This window comes from Toxorhynchites rutilus, chromosome 2 (assembly GCF_029784135.1).
Source record: "Toxorhynchites rutilus septentrionalis strain SRP chromosome 2, ASM2978413v1, whole genome shotgun sequence".
Taxonomy (NCBI): domain Eukaryota; kingdom Metazoa; phylum Arthropoda; class Insecta; order Diptera; family Culicidae; genus Toxorhynchites; species Toxorhynchites rutilus.
In genome coordinates this window covers 5,696,724-5,720,295 of record NC_073745.1, presented here as the reverse complement: position 1 = coordinate 5,720,295, position 23,572 = coordinate 5,696,724, and the positions used below count along the sequence as shown (strand labels likewise).

The window sequence follows — 23,572 nt, the reverse complement described above, 5'->3', positions numbered from 1 at the left end:
TATCTGTCAAAAAATATCAAATATTTGACCTCCGGGCAAACAGTGTACGGCCACCTTGAGGAAAATTCCCAGAATATTTCTGTGCCCGAAACAACAAAGGTCGCTTATTCTGCTCGTTTTGTGTTTAATGTATCCCTTCGAGCTGTGAACGTTAGTGAATATTTCACTTTAAGTGCATCTGGCATTGCAATTAACACAACCATCCGAGGCATGGCAAAGCAGGCGAAAAAAGAGATGAGTACAGTGATTCTAGGTCGCTTCTAACCATCAGTGTTTGTTTTTTGTGTGTGTAGCTTGTTTTCATTGCGCAAAACATAGAACTTAGAAACTTTGTTGACGGTATCGACCGAGAGTCGAGAAACGATTTTTCATAAACGGTCATTCTTGCGATGTTTCATTTTTAGCACTGAAACTGTATGCATCTGTTAGACGCGTGTTTGATGCTAGTTGAATGGCGATACACTTCTTCTTTTTTTGAATTATAGACACTTGAAACTCAGAGAGTTCATTCGTCTTCGATGGCGATGCACGGAAGATGCCACTCGTTAATATTCAGTGCAATGCGTGCATTGATATAAAGAAACGAATTGCGACATATGACCATAGCGTATTGTTCTCGCAAGGGCAAAAAATGATCGTTACTTCTCGAAATGAGTCTACAAAACTACGCAAGCCATTAAACATTTTCAGGGTCCCCGGAACTTTTTACTAAAAAGTTATTTATGAAATTTCGACGTATTCGCAAATAATATTCGAAATGATAAACCATCAAATTTCAAAAGAAAAAAGATTTCGTAGTCCTACGTTCTAAGCGGTCGTGTCTCTGATACAACCCTTCGAATTTTTTTTACGATTTAATGTCTGCTGGGCAGGCCCGAAGGCAGTTTTAAATTGTAAAAATATGAATGAAATTTTTTACTTCATGTTATTTGATTACTTGAAACATGTAGTACTGAATTTTATTTAACCATTTCTATATAAATTCAGCGATATTTCCACTAAAGCACAATAAACAATCAGGAATGAAGTATCCGAGTGCAACTCTTTCGTATCATATGTAAGAACTTTAATTGCCCTAGAATCATATTTCAGGTAGCCGTATGAGATAGCTACGGCTTGATAATCCAAACAACCGGAGTTCAAATCCCATCGAAGCAATTTTATAAGCGTGGCCCCACTCATATCAAACATTTATATCCCTGAAAGTCAATTGATTAATTCCTATTTGTACAAACATAATGTTTATAAAGGTTCTATATACATACAAAAATGGTGATTCCCTGGGCCGAACATTTTACTTTAATATTTTCCGCCATTTTATGGCAGTGATGAATCGTATATTCGTATGACAACAGACTTATTATGTTATTAGGTATTGCCTAATAACCTTGCATGTACAGTAAGTTACCTCTGATTCGACATTTAGAAAATTGGACAGACCTGTAATGGGATACAAATAATAGGACTCTTCCATCTCTAATTGGATATTTTGTAAACATCGAGTTTGGTACACGAAGTATGGCCCCAGATTGGAAGTCGCCACAAGACGTCGACATTGTACCACTATCATTGTGAATGTCCAATTACAGGCCAATCACCTCTAATGCGACACTGAGTAGTGTCTCGGTATGTCGAGGATTAGAGGTAACTTACTGTATATGCTATTTGGGCGCATATACGATAGTTATACGATTTAATGTTTGCTGGGTTGGCATACTTGGCAGCTTGGTTTGTCAAGTTCATAATCTCATGTCTACAGTTTTGAGTTAATTGCAATTGAATGACGAAGTTGAACTAATTTATTTTTGTCACTATGTTTATCAGAACTCAAAAGACCGGCAAACAGATAATCTTTCGTTCTTAAATGTTAAAAATAAAAAAAAGCAACTTTAACTTTCACTTTTCTCAAAACCGGAAATATTCTGACTTAAAAATAATTTTTAACTTAATATTCCAAACATACATGTATTTACAATAATCTATAATAACTATCATAATTATCAAGAACGTTTTCTGCCATTCGTTTTTGGGTTGTCTGTAGTAAATCGTATATACGCATGACAATAGTCGTACTAGATGCATGTAGGAGTCGTATATTCATCCATCCAATCATCGTGAATACTGTTGCAAGTGGAAAATAAATGTGTGTTCATTGCTTATGACATTATGCATTATGACATAAATAACAACATAATACAGGAATTTAAATTTAATGCGACATGCCGAGGCATCACTCAGTGTCGCTTTGGAGGCGATTTTGGCCTGTAATTGAACATTGGCGATGTGAGTGGTACAGTGTCGACGTCTGGTGGCAACTTTAATGTGGCGCCATAATTTGGTCCCCGAACTCGATGTTTACAAAAATGTCCAATTAAAAGTGTCACATTAAAGGTCTGTTCAATAATCTAAACGTCGCATTAAATGTAACTTACTGTATATAAACAATATTTATTCCCAGCTGTTTTGAGGCATCTCGCACAAATTGACAATATCATTCAGTTGTCAGTGCAAGTCGGTTCGATTTTTAGAGTGTAAAAAAAGTTCACTGTTTACATAAAAGCAATCTCGAATCGGTCCCACTGTTTTGCTTGAAGTTACTGTCCCCTGCTATACGGCTATTTAAAGACGACAATCTGTGCAAGTGTGACAAGTGTCGTTTTGACAGTGTTGTGATTGTCCTTTTCAGTCTCAAGTTATAGCGCGTCAAAGATGGAGTCCACCAAGCCATATTTTACGTTTTTACTACCTGCGAGGTAAAACTGCAACGAAGGCGGCCGAAAAAAATCGTGTAGTTTATGGACCCGATACTGTAATGATTCGCACAGCACAGCGTTGGTTTGATCGATTTCGTTCTGTTGTAGTGGCTGTCGAAGATACACCCCGTACTGGTAGGCCAATCGTCGTGGAAACCGATAAAATTGTTGAAATCATCCAAGTACATCCATGCTGCCCGCTCTCAGCTTTTTAGAGCATTGAGGGCACTAGGCAGACAATCGGATATCCCCGTTCGGGATATCTTAGGTAGTCGTGATTCTGATCTTCTGCTTCATCTATACCTGTTCCTCAGAAACGCCGATGTCAACGTTTAATGATGTTTCCTCCGTTGTATCCCTGTATCATATCCCTCCTATCCAATCGATAAACTTTTACTTAGTCGCGGCAATACATACACATACTCTTTACAGATACACAGGTCGAAGGTTGTGCAGGCCACTGATCATTCAACAAGAGCCAAAGGTTGTACCGCTCATGACAATTCTACACGAGCTGAAGATTGTAACGCCCAGTGACCATTCTACCCTGGATTCCTCGAGTCAAGAGAGATGCATCACGATTGATATGAGGTACAGACTAGGGGGCGTCGCTGATCAATGGTCAGTTGCACCCCAATAGGAAGTATCCCGTGTTGGCCACACTGAAGACTGCAACATCCCAATTATGAGAATCTTTGTAATACTAACCTCGAGCCAACCGCGAGTAATCGGTTACATATTACTAACATAGTTGTAAGACAAAAATTTGTCAAAATATTGGACTCCCGGCCCCGTCAGGCTAACGCCACATGTGCCTTAATAAAATATATATTTTGGGAAAAAAATCCAAGTAGACCGGCATGTGAGCACTCGCTCGCCAGGAACCAGGAACTGGGTATAGACCATAAAACCGTTTGGAAACATTTGCAGAAAATTGGATTCCAAAAAAAGCTGGATGTATGGGTGCCACACGAGTTGACGCAAAAAAATCATTTAGACCGAATCAACGCCTGCGATGCACTGCTGAAACGGAACGAACTCGATCCATTTTTGAAGAAGATGGTGACTGGTGATGAAAAGTGGATCACGTACGACAACCTAAAGCGAAAAAAGTCGTGGTCGAATCGCGTTGAGCCGGCCAAAACCATCGCCAAGCCCGGATTGACGGCCAGGAAAGTTTTGCTGTATGTTTGGCGGGATTGGAAGGGAATCATCCACTATGAGCTGCTCAACTATGGCCAGACCCTCAACTCGGTTCTCTACTGTGAGCAGCTTGATCAAACGGCGAACAGGCGATTGACCAGAAGCGGCCAGAAATGATCAATAGGAATGGTGTTGTTTTCCACCAGGACAACGCTCGGCCTCACACATATTTGATGGAGCTACGGCAGCTCGGATGGGATGTCCTATTGCACCCACCGTATAGCCCCTCCAAGTGATTATCATCTCTTCCGGTCCATACAAAACGCTCTTGGTGATACTAACTTGCCCTCAAAAAATGCTTGCGAAAACTGGCTTTCTGAGTTTTATGCAAATAAGGAGGGGGGGGGGGGTGTTTATAAGGGGGGAATAATGCAAGTTGCAATTTTGCGAACAAAACGGCGCATATTTGACTTAAATTGGATAATTTTAAGTATGTTGAGTATAGCGTCAAATTTCGATCAGTAATACGACATTTCTTTCTTTCTTTGTTTTTAAGAGGCTTTAAACTTTGCAGTTCATTCGCCTCTAATACGACATTTCTTTTTCCCCAACCCTATATATACGAGGGTCACTATTTATATTTCGGGAATGGGAACAAAAACAAATAGTTAAGCTGCGAATATATTTTTATTGTTCTTCAAAGCACTCGCCACGATGATCACTTTTGCATGCGCTTAAACCAATTTTCAAAGCATTTATTCCAATCGACACGAGCCTTTTTTTTGAGCGATTGTCAAATTATGTGGGATCCAACGTGAACATAATTTTCGCACAACTAAGTGCTCATGTAAAATCGCATATATGCTGGTGGAACTAATGCTTAGGGATGCCTCAATCTCACAATAGGTTACATGACAATCTTGCTTAATCATTTCGTGCACAGCATCGATGTTTTCTGGCACTACAGTCGATTTTGGACGACCTTCACGAAACTCGTGGGACAGCGAACTACGACCACGATTAAATTCACTATACCAGCGAGACACAGTGGTTTTTGATGGAGCTTCATCGCCAAAAGTCAAATTAAGTTGATTGACGCACTCTTGTTGTGATAATCCACGTCGAAAGTCGTAAAAAATCATCACACGAAAATGTTCACGATTCAGTTCCATTTTTTTGCCGGGACCAAACTTTCAACTAAATATAAAATAAACAAATGGCGTCCGTATGACAAAATGTTCTGAGTACGTATATCGTCAAAAATGTCAAACTTTACGATGGAACCGTCAGATGGACTCACATGACATCAGTGTTGCCAATTCCCGAAATATAAATAGTGACCCTCGTATAAATGGATTTCTGTCTGTCTGTCTGATTCTTATGGACTCGAAAACTACTGAACCGATCAACATGAAAATTGGTATGTAGGGGTTTTTGGGGTCGGTGAAGGTTCTTATGATAGTTCGAGACCCCTCTCTACGAGGGGCTGCCGTACAAATGAAACACAAATTTCTGCATTATTCGAGAATTAATCAAGCAAACAAAACCAAACCCCCCCCCTCCTCCCCTCTCTTAGAGGGAGCTGCCATACAAATGAAAGACAAATTTTTGCATAACTCGAAAACTAATCAAGCAGATCGAGCCAAATTTGGCATGCGAAGGTTTTAGGGAACTCGAAATGTTTCTATGGCGAATATTCATTCCTCCCCTCTCTCTGAAGGGGGGGACCACCATAAAAATGAAGCATACATTTCTACATAATTCAAGAACTAATCAAGCAAACGGAACCAAATATGGCATGTAGGGGGCAAGAAACATTTCTGAGGTGGTTCAACACTCCTCTCACTTTTGTAAGAGGGGGCCGCCATAGAAATGGAACACAAATTTCTGCATAACTCGAGAACTAATCAAGTAAATGGAACGGAATTTGGGATGTGAGGGTTTTTGGGTACGAGTAATGTTTCTATGATGGTATGGCACCTCTTCCTCCTCTGGAAAAAAGAGGGGGTAGCATAATAATGCACATATTTTAACCAAACATATTCCAACCAAAAATGATAATTGAAAATTTTCGGAAAACTCTGAAGGAAAATGGGAAAATTCGAAGAATTCAATTCGCATGTGTTCTACAATTACATATTGACAACCGTTGCTAGTCCATTTGATGCTTGCAGTAACGAAATTGATCTTCGTTCGAAAGTGGAAATGGATTTTGTCACATTTTATCACGCGCATACAAATCTTTCTAATATTATTCTAGCTGACCCGGCGAAGTTTGGCGGGTCAGCTAGTATAATATCAGAAAGATTTGTATTTGTGGTTGTGATACAAAACCATTGCATTACACATTTTTGCTATTGTTTTATATACTTTGTTGTATTTGTGAATGAATAGTGAATGATTACAATTAATACAATTAATGACTTTCTGAGTATCCAAGCAAGCTAACAGTAACCATTCCAAACTACAGTGCTATTTTGCGTGTTAAAAATTGTAGTTTCATTATTTTGCTAATAATTGTTATCCTAAAAATGTCGAAATATACAGGAGAAATATCGTATGTCACTTTTCTTAACCCACTAGTGCCCAGCGTATAATTTAGTACACAATGTGCCCGTTTTTGAAAAACTGTTCTTGATGAAACTAAAGTGTTAAGCGCATTTTAAATGATACCACATGACAATTTAAGAGTGTTTTTTTTTGTGTCAGTGTCATTTTGTCTGTCATTTTTATTGTTTTGTTGTGTATTGAAGCTTGCAAAGTTTGAGTTTAATGGAGTCGCAAAAATAAACATAAATTTACCAAAGTTTTACCTCTTAAAGGATACTAAATTGCTCAAATCTGTGACACAACACTACTAGACGAGAGTAAAAAATGATATCTAGCAAAAAAATCCGAAGAAAATTAAGAAACCGTAAAAAAAATCTATGTTTACTTTTGAGCGCATGAAATTTCATACGCTGTGCAACTACGGTATATTTTTTTCTCGATAGGATATATTAGCTTCCCGATAATCCGGAGGAGCTGTACAATTATCTGATTGATTTGGACGAGGACGCTTTCGAAAACCTAGTGTCAACAAATGATATTGACTTTGTCATCATGCCCCCAAGCGTTGGAGACAGCGATGTGGATGCTGGAGATAGTGACTCGGAGGACGGCCCTTCCGGTTTTGTCAAACAAGTGAATGTCGAGAGCAACATTGAACGAGGCCAATCACAAGAATGCTCCTCGGGCAGCAGCAAGAAGCGGAGAGCCAGACTGGGAAAAAATGTCCCTAAATTCGGATGAGTGACATAAATTCAGCAAGGATCGAGTTCATGCAGATCAAGCCTAAACACTCGAAGTCATCGGAAGTTAGGTTCGACGGAATAAATCATTTCATTAATACGAATCCAACTGGTACCCAACGAAGGTCGACGTATATTTGCTTGAAGTGTGATGTGGGTTTGCACCCTTCGGAGTGCTTTTTCCGGTACCATGCTCAGAAATACTAAATCCGATACACTGTCGTTCTACGCATAACGGTACTATGTTATATGCAATCCCTACGAACCGTGGGACAATTACGCTTAGAACAGCAGTACACAAAAGTGCTAATAAACCATGAAAATGGTTGTTGAAGTTGAATTTTATGAAATAAAACCGTTTTGTTCGATATTCAAATGATTTCCATTTTTGATACTGTATCGGCTCAACGTATGAAATTTCATACGTCAGATATCTCAATTTCCAAAGAACTCCAAACCAAAATATTGCGTTTTCCACCCGTTTCGGGACAAACCTAGATGGACTACAAAGTTTCATGCCATTTGGATCAAGTTCATGTACACCTGGGCAGTAATGGGTTAATATCGAAGCCGCAAAAATTACATCCACACGCGGAATCATGTTTGATTTTCGGTTTTTGTTTCCCTGTTTCACTTTTGATCAGTATTCATTGTCATAGGATGGTTTAAATATTCTAGAATAGCATGTAGAAGGAGTTCCCATCAACAAAAATTTGAAATTCATAATGCAACTATACAAATCAACCACCTGTCCATCATACCCCCACTGTCCGTCTTACCCGCGGTTCCCCTACTGTGCAGATGGGAATCAATTGACTCTTCATAGAGAAAAGCAACGAGAACAAATTGAAGCTTCTTATCTCTCCTATACAACACAAAACACTGTTATTCAATTATCAGTATCAGACGTATTTTATATTTTATAGTGTTTGACATTTAATGAACAGATTCGGCATAGTAACGAAAATGCATCTGCTTCGTCTTATCAAATTACCATTTATTAATGACATACGATCAATGTTTTCCCGATTTAGTTTTTGTGATCTCGATCTGAGTAATAAAACAGCACATCTCATTGGCTTCATTCATCAGTTTCCATTTGACGTCGTAAGCTCGCTGTAATTATTGAGAATCGCATTCAACACATCTTCCATTTTATATTCAAAACCTCGAAATACTCACGGGTGGAAATGATTTTAAAACGTTGAGATTGTACGAGTAGCTCTGCCTTTGACCCTCGACAACCGGACAGCTGGTATGCTTGCAGGCTTCCGTGTCCATACCGGCGAACGGCAAATCCATCAAGTTCTGCGACCAGAATGCCTTCGAAGTGGCCTCTTGTGCCCCGAACTGTGGCGTGTAGTCAAACGAGACCGTCACATTGCTGTGCCGAACCAATCGACAGGGTTTGTTCTTTGCCACTTCCGGGCACGGATCAATGCGAACCTCGTGGACCGTACATTTCACTGTGAGTGGAAAGACACCTCCGTCATCATCATTTGATACGAAGCACTAATTGCTAACAATGGAACTCACCGTTTTCCTTGCAATCCTGAAACTTAACCACTTCCGCAAGGGCAATCGTCATCAAGCTGACAATCAGCAGTATATTCGTAAACTGATGCATGGTTCGGAGGCTGGGTTTCCAATGCGTTCCGATCGAAGAATGAAAAAAGACTGATCACAGGATTCGGCTTGAAAAGGCAAAAACGACTTGATGGCGTTATCGCCTAGCAATGGTTGCTTTGTGCTGGTGTTCTTTCCGATTAAAATGTACATTTGATTACCGATTAATTTGTGTATTATGATTAAAAGTTGTGTATTTGACAGGCTTCGAACGTACGCTTCAGTTAGTTCGTTGACGCCGGAACGAGGAATACTTAATGAGTAGTCTGGCGTGTCGCTTAATACACATAATGGTTATAAAATACAACGTAATCAATGCAACTGATACTATTTCTAATTGAGAATAATTTTATCGTCACGGGTAATAACTTTAAGAATAAGCACTGTATTTTTTTTGTTACATTCAGTGTACACATCATTTTAGTGGTGTTTCTTTGGCTCATTTTGTCGCACACTCAGATGGGATCACGGGGTAGGGCAGAAGCGGTGTCTCTGGTTGTCTTTACCTCACACTATACACAGGGTGGTATCACGGCACAGCGATATTTGGGCTTCCTGTAGAATTCGCAACCGGGGTCCCAGGGGAATTCCCATCTTTTGCAGTCTCTCCTCTCCTAGGTACGGCAGTTCGATCATTCCGACGCGTTCGCTCTCGAAGATTGGGGCGTACTTCTGGAAGGGTCAATGCAGTGTTATTGTAATTATCACGATGATGTTTGCGCAATTGAAATGATAATGATGCTTTGTAATCAACACGGGTAGAGCGGAATGTTTGAACACATTAATGGTAGAAATTATAGTGAAAGAATTGCTAGGAATGTATTTACTAGGAATCGATAAACGTATTTCAAATCACAGTGAATTACTTCGTAAACATGTTGTTCGGTTTCAAAACATTTTTGTCTGTTTTGTAACCTGCGAAGCAGCGATAGTGATCCGTGACAAATTTCTTGACTAAATGAAAGATCATATAATCAAAATTGTACAGAGTATTCCAGAGGAGGCTTATCAGGATGATTTCAATGTCTGTAAACCTTATAAGGGACGATGTATCGTTGCAGGGGAAATCTATCAAGAATTTTTTTATTTGTGCAGTCATTTTGATTTCGATCAAAAATATCGGTATTACAACCGTTTGGGCAAGGTTTGATATTTGTGAATTTTACTCCTTTTTGAGCAAGACTGCCTCTGTACTTGTGATTGGATTTTTATAGTTTGAGTCGTGAAAAGTAAGGTTACAAGGTGATGAATTCGTAGAGAGTATCAAAACTTTCATCGTAGCCCCCTTTGTACGATAGATTAGATTCAACTCTATACAAACTCAATACGTGATGTAATTAGATGATGGCCATATTCTCAGTCATACCTTTCTCCATTTTGTTTGTCTATTACTCGTAACAAGTTTCATGACGATCTCTCTTATATTTATGCAATTAGCAGAGCTATGTTGATTTATGAATCATCGTATTCACCTCCAAATGATACATTTTACTTCATACAAACGCAGTAGGTGATCTCAGATGGTGATAGCCCATTTTCAAACACGAAAGAAACAATCAATTAGCCATAATCCAACAGATAGTTGATCGATTCAACATAAGTCAATTGATGAACGAGTAGAACATTCTCGTAAATTTGTGGAACTCAGTCAGTGGTATTACTTGCGTCTGTTTTGTTAGTACTTGTTTTTTTTTTTTTTTTATTTAGTTGTATTCGGTCTTCGGTGGTACCGTACAGACTAATCCTAACCTATACAAAATTTTTAAGTCTACAGATGAAACATTGTCTGGTTATATTGAAATCAAATTTATCACAGATGGCATTGAAAGCTTTGAGACATGAGCATAGAGAACTGTTGTATCCGTAATTAGTCCTGTGCCTAGGAATGGCGATTAGAGCGGAGTGTCGCAGCTGGCGAGGGGGTACAATAAGTGGAATTTCACGTAGTATATCGGGACAGTCAATGTTGTTCGTCAGGACGTCGAATATGAACAGCTGTTGCAGCCTTAGTCGTCGTACCGACAGGAGCTCGAGATTAATCAAGCGGCAACGATCTTGGTAGTCAGGAAGATTTAGTGGATCATTCCAAGGCAGGTTTCGAAGTGCGAAACGTATAAACACCTTCTGGATGCGTTCAATGCGGATTATCTGATACGTGTGGTAAGGTGCCCAAACCGGAACAGCGTATTCTATAATGCTACGCACTAATGCGCAAAAAAGCGATTTCAGTGCATATACATCGGTTAGCTGAGCAGCATTACGGCGAATAAAACCAAGTGCGGAAAAAGCTTTGGCAATACTGATAGAAACGTGCTCATGAGAACGAAGTTTAGAGTCCATTATAACTCCCAAGTCGCGAATGGACGGTACGCGTTCCAATGGAGTATTGTTGATCAGATATTGGTGTGAGACTAAAGATCGACTGCGGCTAAAGGTGATCGTTTTGCACTTATTTATGTTCACACTCATACCATTCTCTCTGCACCAGCTCAGAACAACGTCAATGTCGGTTTGCAATAATATGCAGTCTAATGGAGATGCGATGACTCGAAAGATTTTAAGGTCGTCAGCAAATAGTAGCTTAACGGAGGATATACGAAAGCATAAGTCGTTGATGAATAGGACAAATATCAATGGACCCAGCACACTTCCCTGTGGTACACCAGATGGTATGTTGAATGTACTGGATCGCGACGAATTCAGCTGTACGAATGCCTTCCGATCTGTTAAATATGACATTAGCCATTCCGTAATCCACGTCGGGAGGCCTATGTGTTGCAATTTTTCGACTGCATAGGAGTGCGGTACAGTGTCGAAGGCTTTCGAGAAGTCGATATAAACGGAATCAACTTGATTACGCCGTTCGATTTCATGGAATAGTATGTTGGAGTAGCACATTAGGTTGTTAACAGTTGAACGATGTGGTATGAATCCGTGCTGATAGTCAGAGATAATCGGCTTTACTGCATTAAGCATGACGTTGTGCATTAGAGATTCCAAAACTTTTCCCAAACAACTGAGAATCGAAATTCCCCTGTAATTGACAACATTGTATAAACTGCCAGATTTGTGGACAGGAATCATTGAAGCTGTTTTCCATAAACTTGGAAAGCATCTCTGTTCTATTGAACTGTTAAATATCATCGTCAAAGGAACGACCAAAGATACAGCGCAGTTTTTTACTAACAAAGGTGGCAGAGCATCCACTCCGGCTCCTTTCGAAGCATCCAATTTGACCAATGCACCAAGTACTTCATCGTTGGAAAATCCGAAGATCGGAAGGTGAATATTATGGGTTGGCACGTTATTGAAACATCCCGGGCGAGGTACAGGTGAAGTTGAACAATACACACTTTGGAAAAAGTTAGAAAAAAGATTGGCAGCTTCGTTAGCTGTGCTGGCTGTGTAGTCATTATATGTGACATTGGTTGGCACGTGGTTGTTAGCTTTTTGTCCTTTAACGTACCTCCAGAACATCGATGGGTTTTGTTTCAAGTTTGATTCCACTCTTGATAAGTATTGTTGGTAGGTGGAGATGTTTAATTCATTGTACGATGACTCGATTCCACGTAACCACTCTCTATTCACATCAGACCTGTGAGCAAAAAATCGTTTGCGTGCTTTCCTCAGTCGGTTACGCAAGTTGCGAAGCTCAGTTGTCCACCAAGGTTTTTTACTAACGTTGCTTGAATTACGACGACGGCGCGGAACATTTGAGCGGATTATTTCGATCAGTTTGTCGTAGAATATGAGGACGTTTTCGTTAACAGACTGTCTATTCAGAAAATGTTGCCAGTCGATGGACGAAAACGCGGCATTCAGCGAGTCGAAATTGCTACGTCTGTAGTCCAAGTCGAATTCATCCGTAGCAGAGTGAAGTTGGTGGTATGTGACCGAACTCTGTATGTCCACCAACAGAATGAACGGTGGGTGATGTGTGTCGATGGGCAACAGTGTAAGTGGTGGTTCGAATACCTCAGTTATATCAGGAGAACTCGTGAAGGCTAAATCCAGAAGTCTGTTGTTAGAGTTGACATATGAGTTCACCTGAACCAAACCACACGACAAGATTGGATCTACTAGATTTGTCTCTTGCTCACTGGATGCATTAGAGGGTAAATATCCGTTGATGTCCTCCTCGAAACAGTTGAGAGTTTTATGCCAAATAATACGCGTGTACTTCTCGGTTTTAATCGAACTCTCATTCCTAATCACATTTTTAATTTTATTATCAAGCTCACTCTCAATTTCAGTCTAAATCTTTCCATGGTTTTAATTTTTCAATCATTTTTCTTTCTCAAATTGTGTCTCATTTTCGGTTTAATTATCTATATCATCATGAATTTTAACATTAGATTTTTTCACGTTCATACAGATTGAATTTGAAGGTAATGAGAATGAAAATGTGATCAATAATGAGACTAGGGGTAATACTGACACTAACTAAAATACTTAGATTGAAACTGATATCAGTATCAGATATAATCAGATAAATAATGAGATATTTTCAATCTTCATATATCACTGTCAATTTAAACCGATTTCAGTTTTATTCTCAACCGCTCTCTGGACATACTTTTAGTTTCCTTCTTCACTTTTGAATCAATTCTTTTATTTTATTCTAATGAAATAATTTCATTTTGTATACTTTCTCTCGTTCTCATTTTCAGTGAAGTGTTCTTATATCATTTTTATTTCATTTTCAGTACTTAGGATTTTTACTTACATCTCAATGTTTATTTCAATCTGATTCTCGACCTCAATCTCATTCCAAACCCGATTTTCAGGTCTATTCTATTCGAATATTCAGTCTTACTATTATTATCATACCTCGTCTCTTTTCAAAGACCGCTCTCATCCTAAGTTTTCATAGAATTCTCAATTCATTTTTCAATACCCAATACTCAACACTCAATACAGGGTGGGGTGGATCCGATTATATATAATATTTATGTTTCACTATATAAAGTATAAATTGGAAATATAATCGAATCGAAACAAATTATTTTCATTGTTTTATATACACAATATGAATATGAAAGAAGAATTTTTTTTTGATGAAAAAAAGTAATCTTGGATTTGTCCTCGTTTTGAGCTTTGTTTGCTTTAGACTGGCTCAAATTTGAAAATTGCGCTACTTGGAATAATTATCTTGCTTCCATTTGTGAGATGAGAAAATTTGGAACTGGCTATGCTTGTAAAATATTTAAATTAGTGGAATTATAACATTTTAAAAGCAAAAAACTTCAAAGTTTGTGTTTTGTTGGGCGTTTTTAAACATTTCCTCTCAAAAATGTATGACAAGTTTGATTGTTTCAATCAATCAAATTAAAGCTGTCTAACCGCAATTTACAATTCGTTATTTGACACCGGACTCGTATCTTTTTAAAATTTTGCTGCAATATCATTTTAAGAAAGTCTTCAATTATAATCTTAAAAAAAATGCCTTCAGTAATTCATAGCTGTCAATTATGATTTCATCTGTCCTTATGGCTCATATTCAGTTTTATTCTTGTATTCTTGTACTTATTCTAGTTTTTTGGAACAAGGTCGCAATTTTATTCTCAAACTCTTCCGTAATCTCGTTATCGTTCTTATTTTTACTTTCATTCTCATTCTCTTATTTTCACATTTTCCTTTTTTTCTTTTAAGGAAATAAAGGAATGAAAAATTCTTTATTTCCTTAATTTCTCTTTTCCTTATTTATTCATTTTTCCATTTTTTCATTTTGTCTTTATTCTTATTGTTTTCATTTTTTATGTTCTCATTTTCTCATTTAACATAAAATAATAAATGGGATAAAGGATAATGATGAAATTCAAAAAAATCTAATTTTCTGTTCGTTTCATTTTCTAGTTTCCCTTTTTTAGTTTTTAATTTACCATTAATGAATATCCTTATTTTCAAAATGATAGAATGATAAAATGATAAAATGATAAAATGATAAAATGATAAAATGATAAAATGATAAAATGATAAAATGTAAAATGATAAAATGATAAAATGATAAAATGATAAAATGATAAAATGATAAAATGATAAAATCATAAAATGATAAAATGATAAAATGATAAAATGTAAAATGATAAAATGATAAAATGATAAAATGATAAAATGATAAAATGATAAAATGATAAAATGATAAAATGATAAATGAATTTTTTTATTTCTCACTCATTCATTTTCTCATTTTTTGATTTTTCTCTTTTCCCTGTTTTCTATATTTTTTATTTTCCTATTTTGATTTTTTTAAATTTTGTTATTTCCTTTTTTTTTGGCAGACTTATCTCACTTCTTAACTAGGCGAACCTAGCCAGAATTTTCACCTGCCCCCGGGCTTCTGAATGCCAAAGGGGGACTAGGCTCTGCGGAATGCACGTATCTGCATGCTCGTGCTGTTTCAGTCCTGACCGAGAAATTGTCGGACAATCGCGCAGGTGCTAAGGATGACCGACTTTTGGATGCCGGCCAATTCCTTCTCCATATTCAACACCTTTAGCGCTTCCAGAAGTGTCTTCGGGATAATTCCAGTTCCAGAGAGAACGACTGGAACAATTCTTGGGACCTCCCTTAGCCCCCACAGTTCCTTGAGCTCCACGGCCAATGGTCGGTACTTGCAGATTTTGCGACCGTGGGTCTCCTCCAGATTCTGGTTCAGTGGAATAGCGACATCGATGATGGTGACTTTGCGGTCGCTCTTGTCGTAAACCATTATATCTGGGCGGTTGTGGTGGATCGAGAGGTCGGTCAGAACAGTGCGATCCCAGTACAGCTTGAAACGGTCATTTTCCAGGACAGGTGCAGGCAGGTACCGGTAGTTTGGTACGTTGTCTTCCAGTAGAGCACATTGGAGCGCCAGTTGTCGATGAACAATACGGGCCACGTTGTTGTGGCGCTCGGTGTTGGCTGCGTTGGCCAAAACGGGACAGCCTCCCATAATGTGCTCTATGTTTTCACCTGGTTGATGGCACATCCGGCAAATGTCATCAACGTCTTGATGCCAGACGTACCGCCTGCAGTTTCTCGTCGGCATTATCCTGTCCTGGATGGCTATCATGTCGGCTTCTACTACTGAACGCGTTAGCCACAGATTAGATGCGGCCTTGTCGACGTGTGGCCGGTCCAGTTGATGGGGGTGGGCACCATGCACTGCCTTCTGCTTCCAAGCTGCAATCTTCTCCTCCACTGTCTGCAGATTGCAGTTGAGTTGGTACTCCGCTTGCGCCAAGTTATTTCCTTCTTTTCTAATTTTTTTTTTTGGCAGACTTATCTCACTTCTTAACTAGGCGAACCTAGCCAGAATTTTCACCTGCCCCCGGGCTTCTGAATGCCAAAGGGGGACTAGGCTCTGCGGAATGCACGTATCTGCATGCTCGTGCTGTTTCAGTCCTGACCGAGAAATTGTCGGACAATCGCGCAGGTGCTAAGGATGACCGACTTTTGGATGCCGGCCAATTCCTTCTCCATGTTCAACACCTTTAGCGCTTCCAGAAGTGTCTTCGGGACAATTCCAGTTCCAGAGAGAACGACTGGAACAATTCTTGGGACCTCCCTTAGCCCCCACAGTTCCTTGAGCTCCACGGCCAATGGTCGGTACTTGCAGATTTTGCGACCGTGGGTCTCCTCCAGATTCTGGTTCAGTGGAATAGCGACATCGATGATGGTGACTTTGCGGTCGCTCTTGTCGTAAACCATTATATCTGGGCGGTTGTGGTGGATCGAGAGGTCGGTCAGAACAGTGCGATCCCAGTACAGCTTGAAACGGTCATTTTCCAGGACAGGTGCAGGCAGGTACCGGTAGTTTGGTACGTTGTCTTCCAGTAGAGCACATTGGAGCGCCAGTTGTCGATGAACAATACGGGCCACGTTGTTGTGGCGCTCGGTGTAGGCTGCGTTGGCCAAAACGGGACAGCCTCCCATAATGTGCTCTATGTTTTCACCTGGTTGATGGCACATCCGGCAAATGTCATCAACGTCTTGATGCCAGACGTACCGCCTGCAGTTTCTCGTCGGCATTATCCTGTCCTGGATGGCTATCATGTCGGCTTCTACTACTGAAGAGAGTTCACCACGCGTTAGCCACAGATTAGATGCGGCCTTGTCGACGTGTGGCCGGTCCAGTTGATGGGGGTGGGCACCATGCACTGCCTTCTGCTTCCAAGCTGCAATCTTCTCCTCCACTGTCTGCAGATTGCAGTTGAGTTGGTACTCCGCTTGCGCCAAGTGCAGAGCGCTGTATCCTCTGTCGGCGGCGCAGACAGCCCGGTATAGCGCGTTTTGGTTGGCGCGTTCTGCGAAGTACTCGCGCAGTTGTCGTACCTGGGCAACACACAGTGCAGATATGTCGACTATTCCAAGTCCCCCTTCTTTGCGTGGCAGTGAAACTCTCTCCAGTGCCGATTGAGGATGGTGCATTCCGGCCTCTTTGAATGCTTTCCTCATCCTCCTCTCAAGGTCCTCTAGGTTAGTTTTGCTCCATTTGACTACACCAAAACTGAAGGTCAGTAGGGGAACCGCGAATGTGTTGATCGCGCGTACCTTGTTCCCCGCGTTGAGGAAAGTCCTCAGGACACAGTTCACTCGACTCAAGAACTTGTCTCGCAGCTCCGTCTTGATGTCGGAGTGGCGAATCCCGGTGAGCTGTCGGAATCCAAGATATTTATAGGATTCGCCACGAACCATGTCTCTTATGAACTCGCCGTCATAGACCTCGTAACCTCCGGATTCGGTAAGCTGCCCTTTCAGCAGATGGACACAGCGGCACTTGTCGAGGCCGAACTCCATGCAGATGTCCCTGCTTATGTCTTCGACAACCCGGATAGCTACACCTAGACGCTGACGTGAATCAGCGTAGACCTTGAGATCATCCATGTAGAAGGTATGGGTCACTTCTTCGTGGGCGCCGTCGCCATACCTTATTTTATAGCCATGACCGTTTCTATTGAGCGTCCTACTGAGGGGGTTCAGTGCCAGACAAAACCAAAGCGGGCTGAAAGAGTCGCCTTGGAATATCCCCCTCTTTATCTGCAGCGTTCTAGACTGCAACACATTTTCCCCATCACTGAGGTGCAGAGACGTGCTCCACTGCCTCATCGCATGCTGCAGGAACCTAACGACGACGGGATCAATCTTGTATAGCTCCAATACCCGGACGAGAAACGAGTGAGGTATGGAGTCATAAGCCTTCCTGTAATCGATGTAGGCCATACTTAGGTTCCGCTGGTTATATACCGCCTGGCCGACTATGGCTGCGTCGATGATGGCCTGGTCTTTGCAGCCATGCGTATTTTTCCTGCATCCTTTCTGCTCTTCTGCGATGATATGGTGTTGTTCGCAGTGGGCAGAAACTTTGGCGGTTATGATGCTGCTTAATATCTTGTACAGACTCGATAGGCACGTTATCGGCCTGTACTTTGATGGGTTCAATGTGTTGCTGTCTTTCGGGAGGAGGAATGTGACGCCACGGGTGGCGAATTCAGGGAGGTTGTGTGGGTCACGTAGCACCTTGTTGAAGCACTCAGCTATCTTTTGATGTGCGACGGTCAGCTTCTTGTGCCAGAAGTTCTGAACACCATCGGGGCCCGGTGCTGCCCAGTTCCTCAGGTACCGCGAGGCTTCGCGGACATCGTTCTCTTCGACGATGATAGCTGGCATCTCTCCAATTTCACCACAACTCTCCTCCTCCCGTCTTAACCACATTTGCCCGTCGCGATGTTGTACTGGGGTCTCCCAAATACCAGCCCAGAAGTTCGTCACATCGCTAATATCTGGCAAACCTTCGCGGTAGTCGGGCTTCTCGTCGCTAATGTGGTCGTAGAACGCTTTTTCGTTATCTCTGAACATCCGATTTTGTTCCTGGCGCTTTGCAGAGTCAGAGTAACGTTTCAGCCGTTTAGTTAGGACGCTCAATTGCTGTACCAGTGTGTCGAGTTTTTCCGTCAGCTGGTGAGCTCCCAGCTGGCGAAGTTCAGTAGGCCGCACGATCACAGCAACTTGGCGACATAATTTCGCCGATCTGTTGCCTCTTTTGTACGCCATCAGTCTTCCAATTGCGGCGCGCTTGTTTAGGATCCGTTGCTCCAATCTCCTTCGCCATGGAGGCTCACGCCTTTCACGGAGATGTTGGAGCAGTCCGCCTCTTGGCCTAATACGGTATCCTAAACTTTTGGCGGTCGCCACAGCAGCACAGTAAACTTTCAGTTGCAGCTCCTCCATGTTCTCAGCATCAACCAAGTGCAGCGGAAGAACGTGCTCGTTCATGAGCTTTACTGCACTTGTCAGCCTGCGGGAATGCTGCAACTTCGGGATCCTGGGGCGCGACAATGGGTCTGTGTCGCGGAACTGTGAGATCGCCTCGTCGTAGTGGAAGACCAGATCGCGTAGTAGTTGTTGATCTGGCTGTGGGTCTTCCGGCTCAGGGGGTTGTAGTACTGTGGCCTCCACTGGTGCTGATTCGCGTGCCCCACTCGCGAATGAATTGCTCAGCCGTACTGAACTTCGTCTCGACACATCGCTTGCTCTGTTGTTCCTGGAGCTTATTTCTCTCTGCACCTGCTGCTTGATCTCGTCGATTTGCGTTTGGGAGAGCATGTTGTTGCGTACTATCGCTCTACGCCTCGCGTTCATCGCGTTCTGATCAAGCCTCCCGACGAACTCTGGATACGCTTCCTCGAACATTGTTAGTATTCGAGGGCGACCGCTCATGTCCGTCTCCAAAGCAGTGCAGATGTAATAGGCGCGGATCACGAATTCATTCATTTCGTGTGTCCACATGATCCGGCGCCTAGTGGTACCCACAAGTGTGGACGACTGTCGTCTGGCAGTCGCAACACGTCTCGTAGGCGCAGCGTTTCTTGGGTGATGTCGATGGCTGCTGTTTCCGTGTGGCGGTAGCTCTTCGGGTTGAACCCGGCTGGTGGCCCGCTCTTGCACATCGCCCTCCAGCCGCTGGCCGCTCGCTCTTACGCCCGTTCCAGGACCAGCTCCAGTTCGGGGACCCTCCTCGGGTGATCGCATTCTAATTAATCTTCGTGATCGTAGCTCCATGTTATTGGGTGTATCTCCTTTGCCCGGGAGACAGCGGGTTGGCAAGGCCTCCATGACCCGGGAGGCCTTCCCCGGGAGAGATATAGCGCTCTGACTCGCTCGCACCCCCTCACTTAGCCACTTTCGACACCCGTTCTCGGAGCCAAGACCAGGTGTGTGTTTCCAGTTCACGCCCGATCTAAAAATGTCGTCATATGATCTTCGTGGAGGCGTGAGATAGGAACATTTGAGACCAACAGGCAGGCTCCTACCCTATGTTGATCCCCATTTGAGAAGAATTTTTTTTTGTTATTTTCTTATTTTTTTCATTTAATTTTTTTATGATTTTCTTATTTTCATTTTGTTATTTCGTTCTCTCGCTCTCTCAATCTTTCATTTTTATTCTGTTTCATTTTCATGTCTATTTCTTTGTTTCATCAAAATTCTAATTTCTTTTTATTTCGTCGTCAGATGTCCATTTCTTATTTATTTTGGCATACTCATCCTTATTTCTAGTCGCATGCTGCCTCACCCATTGTATCCTTTTCAAGCTCATGTTCCATGCTTCATTATCAACCTCACTCTAAATCCCAGTCTCTTTCTCATTCTCATTCTCATTCTCAGTTGCATTTACAGTTGTTTCTAGTTTTTCAATTTGTTTAAGCTAATTGTTTGGAAAATCTATATCTTCAAAAATTTCACGTTGATTCGTTTTGTTGACGTAGGACTACGTCTAACCGGAAGATATAGGGGGTGAAATGGAAATCTAGGCACTGAACAAGTAGGAAAAAATGCAAGATTTGGAACGCTTATAATTCGAGCATTTCTCAATAGATCGCAAAGGTTTTTGCATCAATTGATAGGAAATATATCTACGCATCTATCATAACGAATACCATTTCATTTTTCTTGAGATAAATAATTGAATAATTGTGAAATATCAAGCATTGTCCAAATGCACCATGTGCCCATTTTTGATTGGTCCATTTTGTGCTCCTCAAATCGTACCGACCAAAACGGGCAACCAGAGCAGCAGCGAAATAGAATGAAGCACGATTGGAAAGGAAAAAGAAAAAAAAATGAACGAAACATTGGTCGCAGTCTCACACATGCGTAATTCTCGAGCCAGCCAGTCAGCTTAAAAATCCCCGCTCCGCTGCCGTAACGATCATTCTCATTCAAACCGTACACCACATCGGTTCGCATCACAACATATCAACAAACCAACACAAGCAGCCATGGTTGGATATGGCAAAGGAGGAAAAGTGAAGGGAAAGGCAAAATCCCGCTCGAACCGTGTTGATCTGGAGTTCCCCGCAAGGGTAGCTAGGCCGAGCGCGTTAGTACCAGTGCACCAGTCCACCTAGTCGGCGTTTCGGCCGCCGAAGTGATCGAGTTAGCTGGCAAAGCTGCTCGCGACGATAAGAAAACCCGCATTCGGAACAGAACACATTCGGTTCGGTGGACATCAAGACAACAGGCAGTTGCAGCGAGTGGCGAGTAGCAAACGCAATCGCAAAACGGCATCAGGTAGCAGAAGAAAAATGTTTGTTCTTTATACAAACTGCTTTGGTGGCATATCCAGAACAAGGCGGCATCGAGGGCGTTCGAAATGGTTTTTTTTCAAAACCACGAGTACTAAGTTTTCTAAATTGGAACTATTCAATAAAACAATGCGCTTTTCAGGGCCATTAAACCTTCCAAAAAAGAGTTTAGGAAATACAGTTCAATGCTTTCTAAAACATTATCCAAAATAATAATGAAACACAAATAGATTTTTTCATAATTTGTTTGCCAGGATCTGATGAGTATGTGAATTTGGCAGTTGTTCTGAGCTAATTGATAGTTGGGGACTTTCCTGATTATTCAATTTTCACCAATTCTTAAATTGTTTCCAGATTGAAAGTACAGTAATTTACAATTAGTTCGACATTTAGCTAATTGGACGGACATGTAATGCGACTTATTTAGATGGACATTTTTGTAAACATAGAGATCCAAATTATGACCCCACATTGAAAGTCGACACTGTACCACTGTCATCGCAAATGTTCAATTACAGGTTAAAATCGCCTCCAATGCGACACTGAGTGGCGCTTCGGCACGTCGCATTGAATGTAATTTACTGTACAACATGTCACAAAGCTGGATGGGAAGAAATTTTCCAACTGTGAAAGCTGTGGCGAGTGGCAACAAATCGCTAAACAGGAAGGTTTAGCCGAACAAGATGGGAATATCGAGTGATAACAAAACAATAAACTCTTTACATTGAAGATAATTTTGTGATCCTGAAAAGGACCCTTTTTAGCCTGCATGTGAATCCAACGAGCGAACGAATCGTAATGAATGTATTTTTTTGCCATCGCTCCCTTTTAACGCTCATTCGTTCGTCTCGTTGGACTCGCCCCTCTGGCTGAGTCTGCCGATTTGTCTCTATCCTGTGAGTGTGTACCGCTAGAGTATAAAACACGCGGACCCCAAAAAAATAACGGCATCGGCATCGTGGACGTAACAAAGGAGGACAAGTTAAGGGAAAGGCAAAGTCTCACTCGAACCGTGCAGGTCTCCAGTTCCCTGTTGGTCGCATTCACTGATTGCTCCGCAAGGGTAACTAGGCCGAACGGATTGGTGCCGGAGCACCAGTATACCTAACAGCGATTATAGAGTTTCGGCCATCGGAGTGCTCGAGTTGGCTTGCAAAGCTACTCACGACAATCAGAAAACCCGCATCAAGAACAGAGCAGCTTCGGTTCGGCGCTCATCAAGGCAACAATTAGTTTCAGTGAGTGGCAAAGTGTTTCTCCGGCACGTCGCATTAAATGTAATTTACTAAACAACATGTCACAAGCTGGATGGGAAGAAATTTTCCAACTGTGAAAGCTGTGGCGAGTGGCAAACGTAATAGCTAAACAGGAAGGTTTAACCGAACAAGATGGGAATATCGAGTGAAAACAAAAACACAACATCAAAGGTTCTTTTCAGAACCATCAACATATTCATAAAGAGTAAACAGTGAACTAATCCATTTTTTAGGTAGATAGGTAGATATTCACGTAGGAGATGAAAATGAAACAATATATTTAAAATATATATTTAACAAAAGCTGTCCCCTTTGTATAGTCCTACGTCACTCCGGTTATGTCCCCGACATTACCCACCCGTCTTTTTTTTGAAAAAGTTTTTGAACACCCACAATAAAAATCCGGCGTGGTCAGGTGCTAAAATCTCGAAATCGCTGAAATTGGCTAAATTGATCGTGTATGATGTGCTGAAACGTTTCCGTGACCGTACAACTGTTGTACGGATAGATCGGAGGACGTAGGTTGATGGTATCGAGAACAATTAAGGCAAACCCGAGACTCTCGGACTATGACATCGCCAAAAAACACAATTATAATCAAAGTATCATCCGGAGAATCCGCATGCGAGAAGGTTAGAAGGTTGAACATCTGGTGGTCAAAAGACGCACTTGAAAGTTGTACTGCAAAGTTTTGAAGAAGTATGAAAGATACATGACGTGAAAATGAATTTTGGACAGCTCCTAGGCCTGAAATTCAACAAGGCCACTGCCGGATGAGATGTCCCCAGTAAATCTAAATTTCTTTTCGCTGATAAATTTGTCAGGAAGTTCTTGTGTTGGCAAGGGATTTGCAACTTTGAACAGAAAACCAAGGTTTTCGTCACAAACAAGACAAAGGACTCGAAAATGTCTACAGAAGCGTCTCCTTCCGATTA

General features: G+C 41.4%; 2 protein-coding genes across 4 annotated transcripts in view; both read right to left on the bottom strand.

Moving 5' to 3' along the window:
• Positions 1-8,162: 8,162 nt before the first annotated feature.
• On the bottom strand, positions 8,163-8,882 carry LOC129771232 (MD-2-related lipid-recognition protein-like). The gene is made up of 3 exons (XM_055774665.1): positions 8,723-8,882; positions 8,369-8,652; positions 8,163-8,302 (listed from the first exon to the last, which is right to left on the bottom strand). The coding sequence occupies exons 1-3, from the start codon at positions 8,811-8,813 to the stop codon at positions 8,201-8,203; spliced, it is 477 nt and encodes a 158-aa protein (XP_055630640.1). The 5' UTR covers positions 8,814-8,882; the 3' UTR covers positions 8,163-8,200.
• Positions 8,883-8,955: 73 nt separating this feature from the next.
• LOC129771229 (uncharacterized) overlaps positions 8,956-23,572 on the bottom strand; it is a 74,334-nt gene continuing 59,717 nt past the window's right edge. For 2 of the 3 annotated variants that reach the window (XM_055774658.1, XM_055774656.1), the window contains exon 8: positions 8,968-9,484. In XM_055774658.1, coding sequence (XP_055630633.1) covers positions 9,320-9,484 — 165 coding nt within the window. In that variant the 3' untranslated portion in view covers positions 8,968-9,319. Of the gene's footprint in view, positions 9,485-23,572 lie in introns of all 3 variants that reach the window. The other variant, XM_055774655.1, reaches the window with a different exon arrangement.

What these genes read in the sequence shown, in the direction of transcription:
- LOC129771232 (XM_055774665.1), bottom strand. Translation starts at nt 8,813, where the DNA reads ATGCATCAGTTTACGAATATACTGCTGATTGTCAGCTTGATGACGATT. An exon ending in TCAGGATTGCAAGGAAAACG is followed by an intron (nt 8,653 to 8,722) that starts GTGAGTTCCATT and finishes TTCCACTCACAG; the next exon opens with TGAAATGTACGGTCCACGAG. An exon ending in TTTTAAAATCATTTCCACCC is followed by an intron (nt 8,303 to 8,368) that starts GTGAGTATTTCG and finishes CAATAATTACAG; the next exon opens with CGAGCTTACGACGTCAAATG.